Raw genomic sequence first — 20,797 nt, 5'->3', positions numbered from 1 at the left:
TCCCCATGAGCAGGAGTTCATTTTTTGAATAGTAAGAGTTATATGTCAGAGGGGGGCATCAGGATTTTAGAGATGCTTAGGTGGGACACGGCCAAAAAAAGGTTGGAAACCACTGATCTAGATGTTGGTTATGCTCTTTCCTTTCTATAATTGTTCTATTCAGCAAATACAATAAAAGAAAAATACTTTTTTTTAAAAAAAATACTTTTTTAAAACATACCTATAGTACAAACGGTGCAGAAGGAGAGCAAATCTCCATTCTCTGACTTGGGAGTTTGTATTTGTGAGTGATTTATTCAATAAGGAAAGATAAATTGTAATTATTTATTATTTTTCTTTCTCGGAGGGATGATTTATTTGACATTATCATACCTTCCTTTTCCTCTTGTTTCTTAATTACGAGTTTTAATTTCATTCAAGTTTTAAACCGCATTTCTTTTCAATATGTCAAATAGCAGATAAATCTGTTTTAGGGCAGCAAGACATTTATAAATGCCTCCTTCAGAATGTATCAATAAACAAATGAAGCAGAAAGGAAGATTACACCATACTTTTAAACCATATTCTAGCCCAAATTTCAGCTGGGTTTGTAGTACTGTTGGAATGGTTAAATCATCATTTAACTATGTAAATAGAAGAGCTCTAATTTTATGTCTGTGGACATTAAGTCATTTCACAGTTTTGTTCCGGGAATCCTACAGTGTAAGAGGATGGAGTGTTTATTTATATAAAGGTAAAGATTCTCTCCACACATCTGTGCTAGTCGTTCCTGACTCTAGGGGGCGGTGCTCATCTCCATTTCAAAGCCGAAGAGCCAGCGCTGTCTGAAGACGTCTCCGTGGTCATGTGGCTGGCATGACTAAATGCCAAAGATGCATGGACGCTGTTACCTTCCCACCAAAGGTGGTTCCTATTTTTCTGCTTGTATTTTTACATGCTTTCGAATTGCTAGGTTGACAGAAGCTGGGACAAGTAACGGGAGCTCACTCCGTTATGCGGTTCTAGGGATTTGAACTGCTGAATTGCCGACTTTTCTGATTGACAAGTTCAGCATCTTAGCCCCTAAGCCATCACATCTCTCCCTCACTTTCTCCCTCCTTCTCTCATATATATATATATTTATTTATTTATCAGCACAAATAAAAACACACACACACACACACACACACACATATATGTACGCGCGCGTGCGCACACACACACACACACACACACACACACACAGACAGACATACATACATACATACATACATACATACATACATACATATATATATATATATATATATATATATATATATATGTAGGTCTCTAGTTGTTCGGGTTTTCTCCCGCGTAGAATTGGAGATGTCTTGGCGATGTTTCGACGAAGTCACATTCGTCATCTTCAGGCTGCTGCTGACTACTTAAGGTTTTTAGAAAACCTCAGAAAACATATATATATATATATATATATATATATATATATATATATATATATATATATATATATATATATATATATATATATATATATATATATATATATATATATATATATACACACACATATATATTGCATTTGTGCTAATAAATAAATAAAGGCAACACAAATGTAACAAGGCAACATAAAAAAATGGCTTTCTGCCTGGATGGCTCCCAGGGTGAGTCGATAGACAGAAAAGGGAAGCAGTATGCTCCCTCCCATATTTGGGCATACCAGGGGTTGTGACACAATACATGTATGTATGTATGTATGTATGTATGTATGTATGTATGTATGTGTATATGTATGTATGTATGTATGTATGTATGTATGTATGTATGTGTATATGTGTATATGTGTATATGTGTATATGTGTATATGTGTATGTGTATGTGTATGTGTATATATATATATATATATATATATATATATATATATATATATATATATATATATATATATACATACATACATACATACATACATACATACATACATACATACATACATACATACATACATACATACATATATATATATATATATATATATATATATATATATATATATATAAATTTCTCCACAAAATTTCATGAACCAGATAATAAGTCTATATTTATTAAATAATCACATTCATGAATGGAACAAAGTCATCTATTATATTTTTAGTTGTGAATTCGGATTTCTCTTTGACTTCCAAGGTATCTAGGCTTGATCAGGGAAAAAGAAGGAAAGGAAGCGGCTCAAAGGGGAAATTCAGCAAACAGGGAAATATTTGTAATAAGAAAGCCAGATGGTTATTACTACACACCTAAGATTTTGTGATTGCTGTAATCAAAATAAAATCGCCGTCTTACATTCATTGAACTGAGAGCAATCCAGAATCGCCCCTGTTAAATGTGAAATAAAATTCAGTATTAAGAATTAGATAATTAACTAGTTGGAGTACATAATGGTTAATTAGTCTGGCTGTGAGTACTCCTTTAGGGCTGTAAGGAGTTCCATATTCCTCCAAGTATGCTTTTTTTTTTCAACGTAAAGTGTGAACGTTCCTAATATACGAATGTTGCTGTTTAGTATAGAAACAGAAAAATTGTGATCGGAATGGATTTAATCTGCCCTTCCATTAATTTTGAATCCTGACTCCCGAAAACAATGTTAATTTGTTATCGAGAATTAAGATAACCTACTGAATCGGAGGTGGTATTCAGCAGGTTCTGTCCAGTTCTGGAGAACCAGTTGCAGAAATTTTGTTTAGTTTGGAGAACTGGTAAATACTACCTCCGATTTGGCACCGCCCCCATCTATTCTCTGCATCCCGAGTCCCAGCTGATTGGGAGGAAATGGAGATTTTACAATATCCTTCCCCTGCCACACCCACCAAGCCACTCCCACCAAGCCACGCCCACAGAACTTAGTAAACAATTTTGAATCCCACCACTGTCCTGAACGTATGATAGAAAGTCAGTGGTCGGAAATATTGACTTAGATGTTTGAAGTATTCGAAGATAGCTCCAAATAGCTATTTGAAGAAATCAAATTCCAGTGAATGGAACTGCAGTTGATGGGTATGACAAGTTTAGAGAGATAAAATAGTAAACTTCTTTAAAAGTTGGACTTCACATTGAAAGCAGGGCAGATGACGACAAGAGAAAAAAGAAGAATTCTATGAATGAGCAGTTGTCACATTCAATCCAGGATAGCTGTGTTTAATGGGAGGATAATAGAAATCTAATCTACCAGAGGACATCAGATGAGCCAAGTGTCCATGGAAAGAAAAAAATAAAACTTGCACCATGCTCAATTGACTAAGAACCATTATTCATATCTTCTTCACTCAATATATTGGGTTATGATGGGTAGGTTATGACGGTTGTATGAATAGATGATGATGATGATGATGATGATGATGATGATGATGATGATGATGATGATGATGATGATGATGATATCTATTCAGCCTTCTCCAACTCTTGGCGATTCTTTGGGCCAGGTCTCTCCACATCTTCCGCTGTTACACTACTTCTTTGAATGTCTATGGAGATTCTAAATCATGATTGTCTTTTTCAAAAATCAACTGGACTTTCTTTGTTTTTCCTTGAAGACTTTCACTTCTCATCCAAGAACTAATGGATTCCACCACAAAACCGCGTTCGACTAAAGGGCGCTCGACGAAACCGCGTAGCTGACGTCATCACAGGGCGACAACAGCGCGGAGACAGAAGCACGCTGTAAACGCTAAACCTAAAATTAACCCCTAAGCTTGCTTTCAAAGCGCTATTTAAAGGGCCCTTCTTTCTCCGCGCTCGCTGTTGTCGCCCTGTTGATGACGTCAGCGACGCGGTTTAATCGGGCGCGCTTTAGTCAAGCGTGGTTTTGTCGTGCCACGTAACTAATGAAGTTTCTTCGATGAGAAGCGAAACGTCTTCAAGGAAAAACAAAGAAAGTTCAGTTGCCTTTGAAAAAGCACGTTTGAGACTACTTCTTTGAATTTTTCTATGGTCTGGCTGGTGTCAGCTTTCATGGTGTCCACCCACCATGTTCTTTGGCAGCCTGGTTTCCCCTTACAGCTAACTCTTCCCAACATAATTGCTTTTTCCAGAAGGAACTTATTATTAACTTCATGGATTAGCAGAGGTATGTATATTTATGGAGAATTACAAACATCCGCATACATTATTAATTTTCATATAGAATCTTATAAACGGAGAGCAAATGATTATGTCTGCAAAGCCATCTAGGTAGTTCTTTGAAAAAATCACACGTATGTGTTCATTTGCTGCTCCTCAAACGTGTAGCTGCTCTTAGAAATCTGAATTCTGATGTTACTGAGGCTGCTTGCAGATGACCTTACCTTAACATCCATCAGTCCAAATTACCCCAATTGTTTCACCGGTGTTAAGTTTAATTAATGTGTTACTTCCAATGGTTATGGGCCAAAGTCTGGCAAAATTCACATTCCTAGTCAAATTATGTTGCTTGGTCTCTTAGGGATGACCTCTATCCAGCTCTCATTGTAAGTCTCATTAATTTCAGTGGAGCTGCTCTGATAGAGTGGCACCAAGTCAACTCTCAGTTCTGCCACCACACTAAAGCTAGAGCAAAAATTATCTGAAAATCATTTTCTTGTAAATGTTCCATTCATTTCCCTTTTCATTCTCCCTGAACGGTTGGGTGGGGGGAAGAATCAGCCATTTGCCGGAAAAATGGGACATAATGTTCCAATCCCCTACTCTTACAGATTGGGAAATTTCTAAGTCTTCAAGATTATTGATGGAATCATCATCATCACGAAATTCCACGATCTGGCCATCCAACTACACGATTATGGATGAAACATGTAACAGTTGTTAGGAATATAATCTAACAGTTGGGTTGGCAATATATAAATCATGTAACAATGTTGTACCTGTTTCTTTAAATCATACTGTAAAATGGGATTGGTTGCTGTTTTCCTCAATCGGCCATAAGAGGGAGCTAGAATGACTGTTAGCTCTCTGTTTCGTTAGATGCTGGGCTGATCTGATCTGAGTGTTTTTGGAAGCTGGAAGTGCCGTGAGCTATTGTAAGTTTTGCAACTGTTAGCAAACTTTGAGTACCGAACTGATTATATGATACAGGACTATGTTATTTGGATTGTCCCTTCACTGAAAGGCATTGATGACTGACTGTCTTATCCGTGTATGACTTGGACTGTTTGATGGACTCTGATACCTCTATTTCCACGAAAGTAAAAGCCTATTTAAACTGCAGTGTCTCTGTATGCTGGTTTGTGTGTTCTCCACCCCAACTCTCACAATGCTTCGCTGAACGTACTCGCTCTCCCAATGGGGAGCTTACCTAACACTGGTTATGGGCCCAGAGTGTACCAGATGTAGCTAAAGAAGAGTTGGTGTTGATACGCAATACCACATACAGACAGCTGTTTATCCATTGTCATTGGGGCACTTGGTACCATGTCCAAGAATTTTATAAGATACATTAACAAACTGCAGCTTCCTGCAATAACACCAGCGGAACTGCAAAAAACTGCGCGACTTGGAACATCGTACATCTTAGAAGATACTTGGTTGATGCCTAGGACACTGGCAGCAACCCATATCAATCATTAGCACCAGTCAATGATACTTGTGATGCATTTTTGAATGTTCAGTTGACTGGGTTTCATGTTTAATGAGTATATAATAATAATGGAGCTGTCAGTTCATAAAAACCTAGAAGTTGTAAGGAGTTATGTAGAGTGGCATCCATCTATGGAGATTCTCAGTTATCCAGGTCATAGTTGTCTCAAAGCTGCTTTTTCAAAAGGCAGCTGGACTTTGTTTTTCCTTGAAAGCCTTTCGCTTCTTATCCGAGAAGCTTCTTCAGTTCTTCAGTTAGAACCTGGATGAGAAATGCAACAAATCCAGTTGCCTTTTGAAAACGCACCTTTGGTAGAGTGGCATCCTACTCAGTGTAGGAATCTAAAGGTCAGCATGTTGATGTTTTGTATTTTGTATTCTATAGTTGGTCAGTTGGCTCAGGTGTTCTCAGTGGTTTGAGATCAAGATGACTGTTGGAGAAGATGACCGCTGGTCAACTTCAAGGCCCATCTGAGCCATGGTGGGGGGAATGGCTGATAGCCTGGGAGATGTTTGCTTTGACTGGAAATGTTTATAAATATGATTGAGTAAAATGTTTGGAAGGCATGTAAGTACTTCATTATGATTGGATAGTATTACTGAAATAAATACCATTAATATATGTATAAGTATATTCATAAATATATATTAAAGAAACCCAGAAGATTATGCGTTCAATATTTTGACAAGGCAATGGATTTACATCTCACCTCTACACGTATCTTGCTGGTGGTTTCCATAATTAAGGATAGGAGAAAAACCTTGTCAGGAATTTTGTGTAAACCATAAAAAGAGACCAGATGATGGTCTCAGATTCGGAACTGGATTATATTTAGTGCTTTCTTAAGGAACAATCACCAACAAAGAATGCAAAACATTCTCCTTTTGTTTTTGTTTTTCCACTTCTGTTTATGGATAAGGTGTTTTTTTTTAACTTTTACTTTTGCTTCTTTCAACAAGACTTTTTGAAACGTTTCCAACATATTCATAATTTTTACTTTAAAAGAAATCCATAAAAACTGGACAGAAGTAACAACATGAAGTTCTCAATAAGATTGGAGGGGTGGAGGGGTAGAGAGATTCTATTATGTGAACAATTGATAGGCAGAGCAAACATTTATTTATTAATTAAATTGATCGGCTGCCCATTTTGTTTCAAAGTGACTCTTTGGGATTGAAATATGATTGAGCATCAAAGTCAGCGTCAGTGTGAATGTTAATGCTTTAACTCCAGCTCCTAGGAAGTTTCCCAAAGTTGCTACCCTATTGTAAGTTAAGAGGATTTTAAAAAAAATAATAATAGATGAGTAGTCTACTCACTCTATTCCCTTAATGTCATTTATTTTAATTCAATTTAAAAAATATATATGAAGAGATTGGGCAACCATTTGTATAAGGTATAGATATAGGGCAGCGATGGCAAACCTTTTTTTGGCTCGCGTGCCATAAGCGGGGGGAGCGCAGGGGGGTCGTGCACAGGAATGCCACACCCATAATGCAATGCACGACCCCCCCCCCAGCATGCATGCGCGCATGACAGGTGCGACCCCCCATTTTTTGCATGCTTTTTTCGCCCTCCCCAGGCGCCAGAAGCTTTATAGGAGCCTGGGGAGGGCAAAAACAGCCTCCCCCCCCCTCAGAGGCCCTCCGGAGGCTTCAGGAGCTTCTCTGAAGCCTACGGAGTGCAAAAAACCAGTCCTACAGGCAAACCAGAAGTTCAGGAACGGGCTTCCGGTTTGCTCGTAGGGCTGGTTTAAGCCCTCAGGAGCCCTCAGGGGCCTTCCGGAGGCTGCACGCTGGCCAGCTGACAAGGCAAAGCTTCGCGTTCCCTGAAAAATGGCTCTGCGTGCCACCTGTGGCATGCGTGCCATAGGTTCGCCATCCCGGATATAGGTTTTGTATTGTATAGGTACGTATATGGTTTCTTGCCTGAGCAGGAGATTGGACTAGAAAACTTCCAAGGTCTGTTCCAATTCTGTTGTTCTGTTAAAAGAAAGAAAATTAAATCTGGTTTTGGATTTCTGCTTTCTGTCCACTTCTCTGTCCTGGTGCTTCCCAGTTTTTGGCGTATAGCACAATACAAATTTAGCCTTTGGCCTGGAAATACTTATGTGCTCATGCTCGACATGACTATGACAGCTGATATGAATGGACAATTTCCTTTCCTGCCTCTGTTTAATCAGTAGCAAACGCCCATCCTAATAGGAGGACACCAAAGGCTTTAATTAAAGATGGACTTCTGTAAAATAACTCTTCCAAATTGGGTATCAGATCTAACTGTGCATCAAGAAAACAATGCTCCTTTTTTTTTGGAGGAAAAAAGTCTCGATGAGTCTGATATGGATATGCCAGAGATAAGTTACAGAAGCTGCACCAACCCTTGTGGTATGGGCTTTTAAAGCCATCTGGCTCCCAAAACACCTGCTTTCAAACAACAGTTCTGAATACAAAAAAAGATGATCCGTTTGGACAGCTTCTGCCTTAAGAGAGAAAAGATGACCCCTCTTGATTTTTTCTCCAGATGAAATAAACAATATGGATGAAGTATGGGAGGGACTAGTCTTATCTAAGCAATAATCCAACTGCCTCTTCCTATGCAACTTGTGGATCAAAGCTGTCCCAAGGGAACCTAGAATGTGGAGATGGGTACAAGCAGAGGTGGCATTCAGCAGGTTCTGACCAACTCTGGAGAACCAGTAGTGGGAATTTTGAGTAGTTCAGAGAACTGGTAAATATCACCTCTGACTGGTCCAGTCCCCATCTATTCTCTCCCTCCCGAGTCCCAGCTGACCAAGGGGGGGGGTGGGATTTTGCAATAACCTTCCCCTGCCATGTCCATCAAGCCACGTCATGCCCACAGAACCAGTAATAAAATTTTTTGAGTCTAACCACTGAGTGCAAGCATGGTGCTTCAGAGAAACAGCTCAAGCTTTTAAACACTTTTAATGACTTTTAAAGACTTTTATGGATCACATGGCTGTGAAAAACATCTGAAATACTGTTTTTAATGACTTTTAAAGACTTTTAAAGCACTTCTTTAAAAGCTGGCAGCTGCTTTTCATCCCACCACTCCATGGATTAGATACTTTGCATTAGTGGGCCATATCTGGCCTGCGGGCTGTAGTTTGAGGATGCCTGGTCCAAACACTAGCAAAAAAGAAGTGAAATTGAGTGTGAATGGATTGTAGTTGTATGTCCCTCAAGATCCTGAGCTACAAGTTAATTTCTGCAAAATTTCTGGTTTTGTTTTTAAAACTGCATGATTTGACTGTTTTTTCTCTCTCTATTTATCAGATGGATGATTTTGTAGGGAAAGCAAAGATATTTTGCAGGGAATCCAGGAGAGCAATAGAATAGAATGACAGACTTGGAAGGGACCTTGGAGGTCTTCTAGTCCAACCCTCTGCTTAGGCAGGAAACCCTACAACCCTTCAGACAAATGGTTATCCAACATCTTCTTAAAAACTTCCAGTGTTGGAGCATTCACAACTTCTGGAGGCAACTTCTGTTCCACTGATTAATTGTTCTAACTGTCAGGAAATTTCTCCTTAGTTCCAAGTTGCTTCTCTCCTTGATCTGTTTCCACCTATTGCTTCTTGTCCTGCCCTCAGGTGCCTTGGAGAATAGTTTGACTCCCTCTTCTTTGTGTCAACCCCTGAGATATTGGAGCACTGCTATCATGTCTCCCCAAGTCCTTCTTTTCATTAACATACATAGACATACCCAGTTCCTGCAGCCATTCTTTATATGTTTTAGCCTCCAGTCCCCTAATCCTCTTTGTTGCTCTTACTGAGATTGTCTACAAACATAACAATTGGATATTCTACTTAATGTTTTTTGTTAGGCAAGCAGGTGAAACTATCTATCACTTCAGGAGTCAAAGCAAGATTCTTTCATTGTGCAATTGATTTTTGGCTGTTTTGCCTATGTGCAATGATCATGTGCAAACGTGTGTGCTGTGCGCGTGTAAGAGAAGCAAAGAGATAGCACAAATCTACATTAGAACCACTTATGGTCACAGGAGAGTGGAAGCAATGAATATTGTGTTTTGTTGATATCAGTTTTTCATATTTTCTCAAGTTATGTTACTAGCAGATTTGAAAAACAGAAGGTAAATTTTACTGAGTATTGCAATCAATTAAAATTTCTCAATATTGTGGACTAGGTAGGATCTTTTCATTTTTTGGGTCTAGCCTTTTTCTCATAAAGTCTCAAGCTTAGAAATATTTTGAAAGAGGTAGTCATGTCATATTTTTGCAGCAAACCCAACAAACTTGACTTGGGGCAATTTCAGGACTTACCAACTGGTTGTTGTGTAAGCTTTTGTGGATGACAACCCACTTTCTCCAGTTTGGTGATCGGCAGATGCAACTGAGTTCAACTTCCATAATTCTTAATCAGTGTGATTTTTACAGTAGGTTGGGTTAAGATAAGCCTCTCTGCAGGAACTTCCTTCCATGCAGATCTAAGGTGGTTAAGACAAGCTAGATAAAAATGGCCTTTGGTATGGATATGGGTTAAGCCTTAAGGATTAAAAGAGCCAACAATAATATGTGGAAGGTTATATTTCTTTTTTGTATAAACTGTGTCTTTTGAACTAAAAAGAAACCAATATTTATTAAAAGTTTTGTTGTTACAGCAAAGTTTTTGTTGTTTTAATTAATAACATTTCTTGTTTTTGGTCCAGTGTGTATATTTCTTTCTCTTTTTTTAAAGCCCAACTGCTAGTAAGAGGTAATTGCTGATCATGTATCTCTTTGTTCCAGACATTTTTATAAAAGTGTATGTATTATGTATGATGTGACCTTCAAATGTCATGGATGTGTTGTGCAATAAACTGTCAATATTTGTGGTTATAAGGTACTAGATGACTTTTACAATAATTGGAACAGCTATATTAAAAGCTCTGATCACTCAGCTGGTTAAAGAGAAAGACACAGGCCAGGCCAGTGTTCACTGGGGATTTTCCCCCCCTTCTGCCAAATTATTAAATGAAGAGTATAGAAGATTGTTTAAGAGGCAATGCTGTTGTTCTTTTTAAAAGAATATAACAACAACTATATTTCCTGAGGGGAAAGTTATTTGGGATGATCCACATCCATTTTAATTAATGCCACATCAAAAATCTGTTTTGCAATTTCCTGAAAGTTTCCTTCCCTTGTGAAAAAAAATGCATCTGTCTTTCTACCTCGTTCCCAAGTGTGTTTGGATTTTCTGTAAAATTTCTTCCTAGTGGTATTTTTTCCCCTTTGTTGTTGCTGTTGTTGCAAGTTAATATTTGATTATTTGTCTCTTTCCCATTGTGCAGCCTATTGGAATTTCCTAATCTGAAAAGGCCTCCCTTCACTTGGAGAAACGTTTTCTTTTGGGATTTAGTTGGATTAGGGAAAGACGGAGAACCTGTAACGGGCAGGAAAGATTCTCTAAACAATAGTAATACCACTCAGACTTATACACTGCTCCATAGTGCTTTACAGCAGGGATCACCAACCTTTTGGTCCTCATTGGCCATTAAATTCATAGTTTTAAATCCCGTGGACCACTAATATGATCTGCCTAATGACTGGGTGGGCGGGCGTGGCTAGGTGGTCATGTGATTGGATGGCAGTGGTGGGTTTCAAAAATTGTTCGAACCTACTCTGTGGGTGTGGCCTCCTTTGTGGGAGTGGCTTGCCACCCATGTGACTGGATGGGAGTGGCTTGCCGCCCATGTGACCGGATATGAAGATGCCGACGACACTTGTCAGAACCACCTTAAATTACCTCACACACAGCACTGGCATGCAGAAGAATATGATGTAAACTTGTTTTTTAAAAAGCATCTTTGGTTTGCATTAAAACAACTTCAACACACGCAATGTTCTGATTGCACCACAAACGCAGTTGTCATCCTTACCTTTCACAGAGGCACTGAGTTTTATAAATATGAGCATGATAGTGTAGAATAATCATATCCAAGGACCAGTGGTGGGTTTCAAAAAAATTTGGGAACCTCTTCTGTAAGTGTGGCCTGCTTTCCGGGTCCATTGGTGGAACCTCTTCTAACCGGTTCGGTAGATTTGACGAACCGGTTCTACCGAATAGGTGCGAACTGGTAGGAACCCACCTCTGCTGGGTGGGCATGGCCAACTCGATGTCACTCATACTGAGGGGCACCTTGCCAGCCTCTACTTGCCCCTCCCCTCCCAGCCACTCCTCCCCTGCCTGCCCGGCCTCCTTAGGGCCCCAACACAAAGCAGTTGCTGGAGCTAAGCAGCCACCATGAAAAGAGTTGGACAAACAGCTCAGTTCAAATTGGATTTGACCAAGAAGGAGGCTCAGCAGAAGCACTTCACTGAGGACTACGAGCATAGGCTTTCCAAGCAGAGGAAAGACCTGCGGGAGTGTAAGGCCAGGTACTGGCACCTAGAGGCTCAGCAGGCTGAGATGGTCAGCCAGTTCCAGGCCATGATGCAGTCCCACTGGAACAGGGCCCTCTGGCTCTTTGCCACCAGCGACACTTCCCTCCAGCCTTCTACCGGAGCCCCGCACCAGGAAGCCAAAGCAGACTCCAAGTTGGAATTTCTGCCCCCTCCAACCCACACAAAAAAGACCCCAAAGGGGGAGACTCTCTGCAGCAACACAAACGTTCATCACACGTATCCATCCCAGGGGGCGTAGTTTGAGGACCCCTGATTTAGTGCAATATGAAAAATGCAAATAATTTTTCTGCGGACCACCAAAATTTTCTCACGGACCAACAGTGGTCCACGGATCACCAGTTAGTGACCGCTGCTTTATGGTACTCTGGGGTAGGTTTAAAATGTCAGTATTATTTGCATATTGCCCCCAATAATCTGGCTCCTCTTTTTACCGACCTTGGAAGAATGGAAGGCAGCCTTGAGTCAGTCATGATCAAAACTTCAGGCGGTGGGCAGAATTTGCCTGCAATACTGCATTCTAACCACTGTGCCAAACAACCAAAGACCAAACACTCACATACGTTTTCAGTCATGTCTTAAGTACCGTATTTTTCAGAGTATAAGATGTACCAAGGTTTTGAAGAGGAAAATAATTTTTTTTTTTGGCATTCTGCAAACCTCCCCAAATGGTCGCGATTTTTGCAAAAATGGGCCCTTTTTCCCCCACAAAAAAAGGCATGAATAGCCTTTAGCGGGCTTGCAGAGTGCTTCTGGGGGGTGGCCCTCCCAAAACAAGCAAAAACCAGACCCATTTTTCCCCAAAAAATTGCATGCATAGCTTTTAGGAGGCTTATAGAGTACTCCTGGGGGCTGGGGGGGGCAAAATTGAGCAAAAAATGGCCCATTTTCACTCATTTCTGCCTTCCCCAGCCCCCTGGAGCTCTCTGAAAGCCTCCTAAAGGCTCTGCACGGCCATTTGGGTGAAGGGTGAAGGGTTTCGGGAGACACTGTATTCAGTGTATAAGACGCACCCCGATTTTCAGCCTCTTTTTTGAGGGGAAAAAGGTGTGTCTTATACTCTGAAAAATATGGTAGGTGAATTCCACAACTCTGCATTCACCCCTGGGCATTTTGAGGGGGGGGGGACACAAAATCGTTTCTCAACATTTTGGGAAAGAATGGAAAGAACAGGACTACCTTTATATTTGGAGATCCAAGCAGGGTCGGACTTTTATAACTGACAGATGGAAATTTTGTCAATGTGCAGATCCATGATGTCTGGAGATGGCTTCCTGGGCCCACCGGGATAGTTTCCCCCCCTATCCTTTCAACTTTAATTTTCAGATCTTGATTCTTTGTGATCTCCTCTTGGTCTTCCGTTCTACTACCTCTCAGTATTGCCACCTCTATTATCCACACTTTCTTCTTGTCCACCAGAGTTAAATCTGGTTATGTTATGAGCCAGGACTTTTTATCATTTCTATGGTTCTTATTTAAACTTGTTTTAAATAAAATGAATGTTTACTTCAAATAAATAGTAATTTTCCTTTGAACTTGTGACCTCTCCAACTCTCAATGCCTCTGGATGGCTCACAACAATGAAATGAAGAAATCACAACACAATCCATAAGAAAAATGGAGATAAAAGTGTGATGAAGTAAGGGGTCTCACTCTATCGACTCTACACTCATTCTATAAACATCTGTACTCCATAAACATCTGTACATTCTTTCTTTAGGAACCAAAAAGACCACAAAAGACTTGATCCTTTGCATCAAGAGGCAGTTAGAGAGATGATCAGAGGAAGCAAAGAGGCCCCAAATGTACTTATTGATAATGGGGTGCTAAAGTACACCTATCTATTTCCTAAGATTCTGTAATCTAACCTCATTTCCTTCCAATAAACCTAACTGATGAGAGTCTGTGAGCTTTCTGGGTTGTGAGTGGTTGTTAGTGGCTTGACATAACATTAATTTCATGCTTTCAAGACACAGTGGGCTCCTTAGCTTAAGGACATGTGGTCAGATTTTAAATTCCTGATATGCTTTTAAATTTTGCAGAATGTCTTTAGCCAGATTTATGCAAAATGAATAGAACAAAAGTCTCTAAGTGTAATGCAGATTTTAATGTCTTAGTAGCATTTGTAATAGCGTTGGATTGCTACCTAGATATTTTTTTTAAGGGGGTAAAGAAAAGAGTGTCACCACTGACTCCCTGAATAATGCTAAATGCCTTTTCCCATGAAGAGGAACATTGAAGCTTCTTTCTCCTTCTCCTTCTCCTTCTCCTTCTCCTCCTCCTCCTCCTCCTCTTTCTCCTTCTTTTTTTCCTTTTTCTCCTTCTTCTCCTCCTTCTCCAATACAATATAATAGCAGAGTTGGAAGGGACCTTGGAGGTCTTCTAGTCCAACCTCCAACCTGCCTAGGCAGGAAACCCTATACCATTTCAGACAAATGGCTATCCAACATCTTCTTAAGACTTCCAGTGTTGGAGCATTCACAACTTCTGGAGGCAACTTCTGTTCCACCGATTAATTTTTCTAACTGTCAGGAAATTTCTCCTCAGTTCTAAGTTGCTTCTTTCTTTGATTAGTTTCCACCCATTGCTTCTTGTTCTACCCTCAGGTGCCTTGGAGAATAGTTTGACTCCCTCTTCTTTGTGGCAACCCCTGAGATATTGGAAGACTGCTATCATGTCTCCCCATGTCCTTCTTTTCATTAAACTAGACATACCCAGTTCCTGCAACTGTTCTTCAAATGTTTTAGTCTCCAGTCTCCTAATCATCTTTGTTGCTCTTCTCTGCACTCTTTCTAGGGCCTCCGCATCTTTTTTACATCATGGCGACCAAAACTGAATGCAGTATTCCAAGTGTGTCTCCTCCTCCTCCTCCTTTTCCTTCTTCCCCTCCTCCTCTCCTTTCCCCTCCTCCTTTCAGTTTAATAAACTGAATATTAATAAAGATACGGCCAAACAAAGCTACACATTATAGTGATGTTTGTTTTATTCTTTTTTTTTAATGTATGCAATGTAGGATCTCCAACTTAGAGAATACATTGCAAACCAACCTATTGTTACTCCTACTCTGCCAACCAGGAAGTACAGACTGTGTATGACACATTCAAAGTTCAGCTTTTTTTAGTTATCAGCTAATTCTTTCTATGGCTTCTAACTTTTAACTTTTCTGCAACAGAACTGGACTCTTAGATGACGTGTAACTTTTGGGCACTGCCCCTGCAGCCATGCTCCACATAGAATTTCTGTAGGGGCAGCAAAGCCCACTTTCTTATAGTTTGAATCCCCCCAAAGTAAAACTGTGAAACAGGCACTAATTTTCCACAAGCTGACCACAATCCATTTCCATGGGTAAGATTCCCACCCGTGCCTGTCTACCAGCTCCATATTTTTCCCAATCCTCTTAGCTGTGAACCACTATTAAACCATGTGGCCTTCACACTGGCCTCTTTTTCCCAACCAATCCAAATTTTTTTTTAAATGCATCAAAAGTAAAATGGTAATGGGAGGAAGGTCAATTTTTCATCCCTTAGAATGGTGTTGTATCATCCTATGGTCAGAATAATTGCAGCAATTGCTAAGTCAGCTTAATATGAATACAAGGGGATGTGACTTTATAATCCCTTGGAGTGTCGCATCCAGTTTTGGTTGCCACTATACAAAAAAAAAAGATATTGAGACTCTAGAAAAAGTGCAGAAAAGAGCAACAAAGATGACTAGGGGATTGGAGGCTAAAACACACAAAGAACACTTGCAAGAATTGAATATGTTTAGTAGGACCATGGGTGACATGATAGCAGTGTTCCAATACTTGATGGGCTGCCACAAAGAAGACAGGGTCAAACTACTGTGCAAAGCATCTGAAGGCAGGACAAGAAGCAATGGAGGGAAACTAATCAAGGAGAGAAGCAACCTAGAACTAATGAGAAATTTCCCAACAATAAGAACAATCAATCAATGGAAGGACTTGCCTCCAGAAGTTGTGAATGCTCCAACACTGGAGATTTTAAAGAGCCGAGGTGGCACAGTGTTTAAATGCAGCACTGCAGGCTACTTCAGCTGACTGCAGTTCAGCAGCTCGGCTGTTCAAATCTCACCGGCTCAGGGTTGACTCAGCCTTCCATCCTTCCGAGGTGGGTAAAATGAGGACCCGTATTGTTGGGAGCAATATGCTGACTCTGTAAACCGCTTAGAGAGGGCTGAAAGCCCTATGAAGCGGTATATAAGTCTAACTGCTATTGCTATTGCTATTAAAGAAGAGATTAGACAATGATTTGTTTGAAATGATGTAGGGTCTCCTCCTACAGGGGGTTGGACTAGAAGACCTCCAAGGTCCCTCTTATTCTGGCACTGGATAAAGGGAAATGCTCAGTGTTATGGTTATGATTATTGGAGGGCTGTTGTTGCCACATATCCATTTGTCTGAACGCTTGTACTACCCAGGGAAGCTGCCTAGCCATCTCTATTAAACTTGATCCGTTTTTCCAAACCTAGTTATCTTTTCTTAAGAGTTAGACAGTCACTCAGAATGCAAGGCAGGGTGGCTCTTTTGTTTCTCCGTGTCATTCAAGTGTCTAACAGGGGGGGGGGGGGGAATAATAAAGTCTATATTTTTCATTTACCAAAAGAGCTTTTTGGTATAATCTTCATTTCTAATTACACAAACAGGGCAGAGCTATTTTCTCCTCACTGGTAGGCTTTCTTCCAAATCAGCTCTAAAATAGCTCTTTGTTTCAACAAATTCTTTGCCGATCCATATTAATGCTTAACAGTGTAACATGACCATACATGGTCACTTTAAAAAAAAAGCACCCTAAACCCTTTGATAAAACAACAAAAGAGGCAAGTTGTTAAGAAGCCCAAAACGATGGTAGCTCTTGCAGAATATTTAACATGAGGGTCACTTATTAAATACCAAAAGCACTGTTACAAACAATAACTGTGACTTTCAGGAAAAAAAAATGGAATTGATGGCATCGTTTTTAGATTTCAAACGGCAGACAATGGAGAGCATTCTCTGTTTTTTTCTTTTTTTAAGCAATTTTATTCTCTTGGACAAATTGGCTGCCGGAGGAAGGCTAACTTTTTTTTTGGGGGGGGGGGGGCTTAAAAGCTTGGCAGAAATTATCTTTGGAAATTCCTCGCTGACTTTAAGTTGGATGATTTCTGTTAATTTCTCCAGGGGAAGGAGAAATTGTCCAATAATATATCAAGGGAAGGAGTCCCCCCTTAACTATGTTAGTAAACATCTCAAAAGGGGAAATGTACTTTCAGATTTTGTTAATATCACCTTTCAATAAAGTAGAATTAACCCCATCTGGTCAAATTTGCTGTTTGAACCTCTCTCTGTGTGTATGTGCATGGGAGGAGGGGAAGAGAGGGAGGGGGGAGAGAATGGGGGAGAGAGGGAGAGGGAGGGAGGGAGAGAGAACAGAAGAAAATTCTTAACTCAATTTAGGGCCCCATAAATGTATGGTTTTTAAAATAAGGTCCTTGTAGGTAAGGCTGGCCCCACTAGACCAATCTACTGACTATAAGTTAAGTAGAAAGGACAATTCTCCAGACCACCCATGTGTTCTCCTGCCTTTCTGTTTTCCTTTTCCCTTTTTCGGAGGGATTAGTGCTAAACACGACAGCTTTTCAGCCTCACCAAAAATGAATCTGAAGGATGGGAAAAGGGGGGGGGAATCAATTTTGGGTCAAGTGAAAATCAGTCTCTTACATCTGCAAAGTGAGCTGTTTATCTTACAAATTTATTCTTTTTTTATTGGGCCACACATATCCTAGGCAGCAAGATAAAAGAGAAACGTCTAACAAGCTGTCATTAAGAGTGACGTCCAGCAAAGCATAACTAGTACTCCGGTCTCATAAGTTTATCTGGAGTGGCTGGTTAGTTTTTAGCTATCTGTTGATCTGCGTTTTTTCTTTCTTTCTGTCCTTCTGTACAATGTTTATAGAAACCCCAAACAAAAACAAAAGGATCCTTTCACACATTCGCCGTTTTCCACTTTGTACGCGCCTTCTTAATTTTGCACACTCCAGAGCATTTTCTTCTGCTGAGTTTTGTTTCCTGTTCAGTGCAGTGCTAATGATATGACAATTAAAGTTTCCAGAGGGATCCAGCAATATAAAATAACTCAGTCCACCTAGATTCTATGTTGCATTACTGTTCAATGTTGTAGAGACTTTCAGGGTTTATATTCATGCGCTTCCCAGCTTTCTAACAACTATTTTGTGTTAAGATTTGCTGGAAGGTCAAGCACCACACTTAGGGACATTTATTCTCGTGCTTCTTTTATCCAATTGTTTATTGTTTTCATTCTAAGAAAACAAAAAAGCAAAGCTTCGATGCCCAGGGGATGTTAATTTGCTTGTGTGTGATTTGCTTGACAGGTATTTTCACCATTTTTCACCTTTCAGAAACACACCTGTATTTACTTTATTGGCTATCGGGGAAATACATCCATAAAAGAGTTGATGCATTCCCCATTTTTGGGTGAGTTCAAATGGAGGCTGGAGAGAAATTCTTTCAATAGAAGAAAATATTTGTAGATGAAGTTAAACAGTGGGGTCTTTGATGCTTTCTTAGTTTGGTTGTTTGCCTGTAGATCAGTGGTGGGTTTCAAAAAAAATTCGAACCTACTCTGTGGGTGTGACCCCTTTTGTGGGAGTGGCTTGCTGGCCATATGACCTGGTGGGAGTGGCTTGCTGTCCATGTGTTCTCTCCCCCCCCCCTCTCTCTCCTTCCTTCCTTTTGTCTCTCTGTCCCTTTTTCCTTTTTTTCTTTCATTTCTCTCTCACTTTTTTCTTTTTTATTTATTTATTTCTTCCTTTCTTTCTCTTTCTCTCTCTGTGTGAGTCTGTGTGTGTGTGTGTGTCTGTCTGTCTGTCAGTGGTGGGTTTCAAAAAATTTTGGAACCTCTTCTGTAGGTGTGGCCTGCTTTCCAGGTCCACTGGTGGAACCTCTTCTAACCGGTTCAGTAGATTTGATGAACCGGTTCTACCGAACTGGTGCAAACTGGTAGGATCCCACCTCTGCTGTAAATGCCCAACTACATTGCATCATCAGTGCCAACTATAATAACTAAGATACCTCAGTCCAGCTTCCCCCAAACCTGCTTATTCTGAAGCTGGCATCAGCGGAGAACAAGAACAGTTAGAGCTACAGTGCAGATAAATCCAATGTGGAAGTTATCTGAGATAAAGCTGTGGGTTAAAGCTCTTTTTTGTCTCTTGGATGCAGAATGAAGTAGGAATAATCATGTGACACAATTAAATTGCGATGGCATCTCGCTCTATAGGAAAGAATAAAAGAAAAGCTGTAGCTTGGTATAATTTATGTGACAAGTTCCCACAAACATTGGGTATAGTCCATTTAATGGGTGAACAATTTTTAAATCTCCTTGATTTCATTGTGAGAGATTTGCACATCTGCTTAGTCTTCTATTAAAACCAACAGTACTTAATGAATTAACCAAAGGCTTATATTTAAAAGTGCTTAATTTCCTGTGCATTACGCCTAATACCATTAATATTAGTAGTATCAATTGTAGTAATGATCTTACCGCTTTCTTTAGTCTTCAAAACTTTTGAAAGGGATGCACAGCTTGGCTTGCATACGCCTGCATATTAACAGTCAAGCAAAGGCAAGAAAGGGAGGAAAAAAAAACTTTTCTGGAAAAAACACAAGGAAGGAAAAGTTTTTGTGGTTGTTTTTTTTTTTTAAGGATGAGAAAGTACTTAATAGGAATGAAGCAAAAGAAGAAATCAAACCAGCTGCTGACACAGCTGTTTCTTTTCTTGTCTAATTCAGTTCTGTATAAAGGTACCATATGCTGCTTAAAAACGATGATGGGAAAGATGAAATAATTTAAGAGAATAACAAGAAAATACATGAATTGTCAGCATTCTGTCAGATTTAAAAGAATGAAACAGGCAGGTGTAGTATTGACATGTTTCACTTTGTGTTGCATTAGCAGTTTGAGTGAGAACAACTTCTTGACATGTGCTGAAGTGATGTGAGAACGTTCTCTCTATTTCAGATGTTGGAGAGGAAGCTGGAAGATCTGCCGGCGTCCAGCAGTCATCACTGCTGAGAGATAGGAGCCTTGGGTCTGCCCTGAAGGACTGTCCCTACTGTGGGAAAACATTCAGGACATCCCATCACTTAAAAGTTCACTTGAGGATACACACAGGTGAGGCCTCCTCATAAAACAGTGATATTTTCATACGGAAAAGAAAGGGATGCACAAAAGATGTTCTCTCAAAGTATTGAGACTCAACCACGTCCCACAAGAATGATATCCGCATTCTTCTTCCTACCATTTAGGAAGCGGCAGAGCTGGCCATGTCATTAGGTGGGATGAAGGAAACCGAGATGGAAGAGGCCAAAATGTAACCTCTCACTTTTTCAACCCATGCCAGGATCGTGAACTTCTTGTTGTAAAGCTCTCAGCTTTGCAATCCAAAAATTTCCCAATGTCATGTACGAATTGAGGATTATTTGAGGTTCTTTCTTGTTTCTCACATAAGGACAAAATCTTGCCAAATGGAGCATTCTACTATCTGCAATACAGTCGGTGAACTGTTAGGGAGAGGCTGTCTTTACCCGCTTTCTCTTACACATACAGTAATATCTCGGCTGTGTTGCCTCTTACTTCTCTGGGGTGCCCCTCCCTCCCTCTCTACCTTCCTCCTGGAATTCCACATCCTCATTCCATTCCATTATACCTGTTTTTTCCCCTAGATCAAAGGACTAGTCCATCTCTCGCTCCCTTTCTCCCTCATGGGATATCCAT

At 40.1% G+C, this 20,797-nt stretch overlaps 1 protein-coding gene across 3 annotated transcripts in view; it reads left to right on the top strand.

The window, feature by feature from the left end:
- ZNF536 (zinc finger protein 536) overlaps positions 1-20,797 on the top strand; it is a 328,547-nt gene that overhangs the window by 123,071 nt on the left and 184,679 nt on the right. For all 3 annotated transcript variants that reach the window (XM_087729574.1, XM_087729576.1, XM_087729575.1), the window contains exon 4: positions 20,042-20,194. In XM_087729574.1, coding sequence (XP_087585700.1) covers positions 20,042-20,194 — 153 coding nt within the window. The remainder of the gene's footprint in view (positions 1-20,041; positions 20,195-20,797) is intronic.

The sequence above is a fragment of the Thamnophis sirtalis genome, unplaced genomic scaffold (assembly GCF_051295495.1).
Source record: "Thamnophis sirtalis isolate CommonGarterSnake01/CBP01778 unplaced genomic scaffold, rThaSir2_p1.2 scaffold_14, whole genome shotgun sequence".
NCBI classification, from domain to species: Eukaryota; Metazoa; Chordata; class Lepidosauria; order Squamata; family Natricidae; genus Thamnophis; species Thamnophis sirtalis.
Note: the sequence above shows the minus strand (reverse complement) of the source record. Positions and strands in the feature narration are given on the sequence as shown.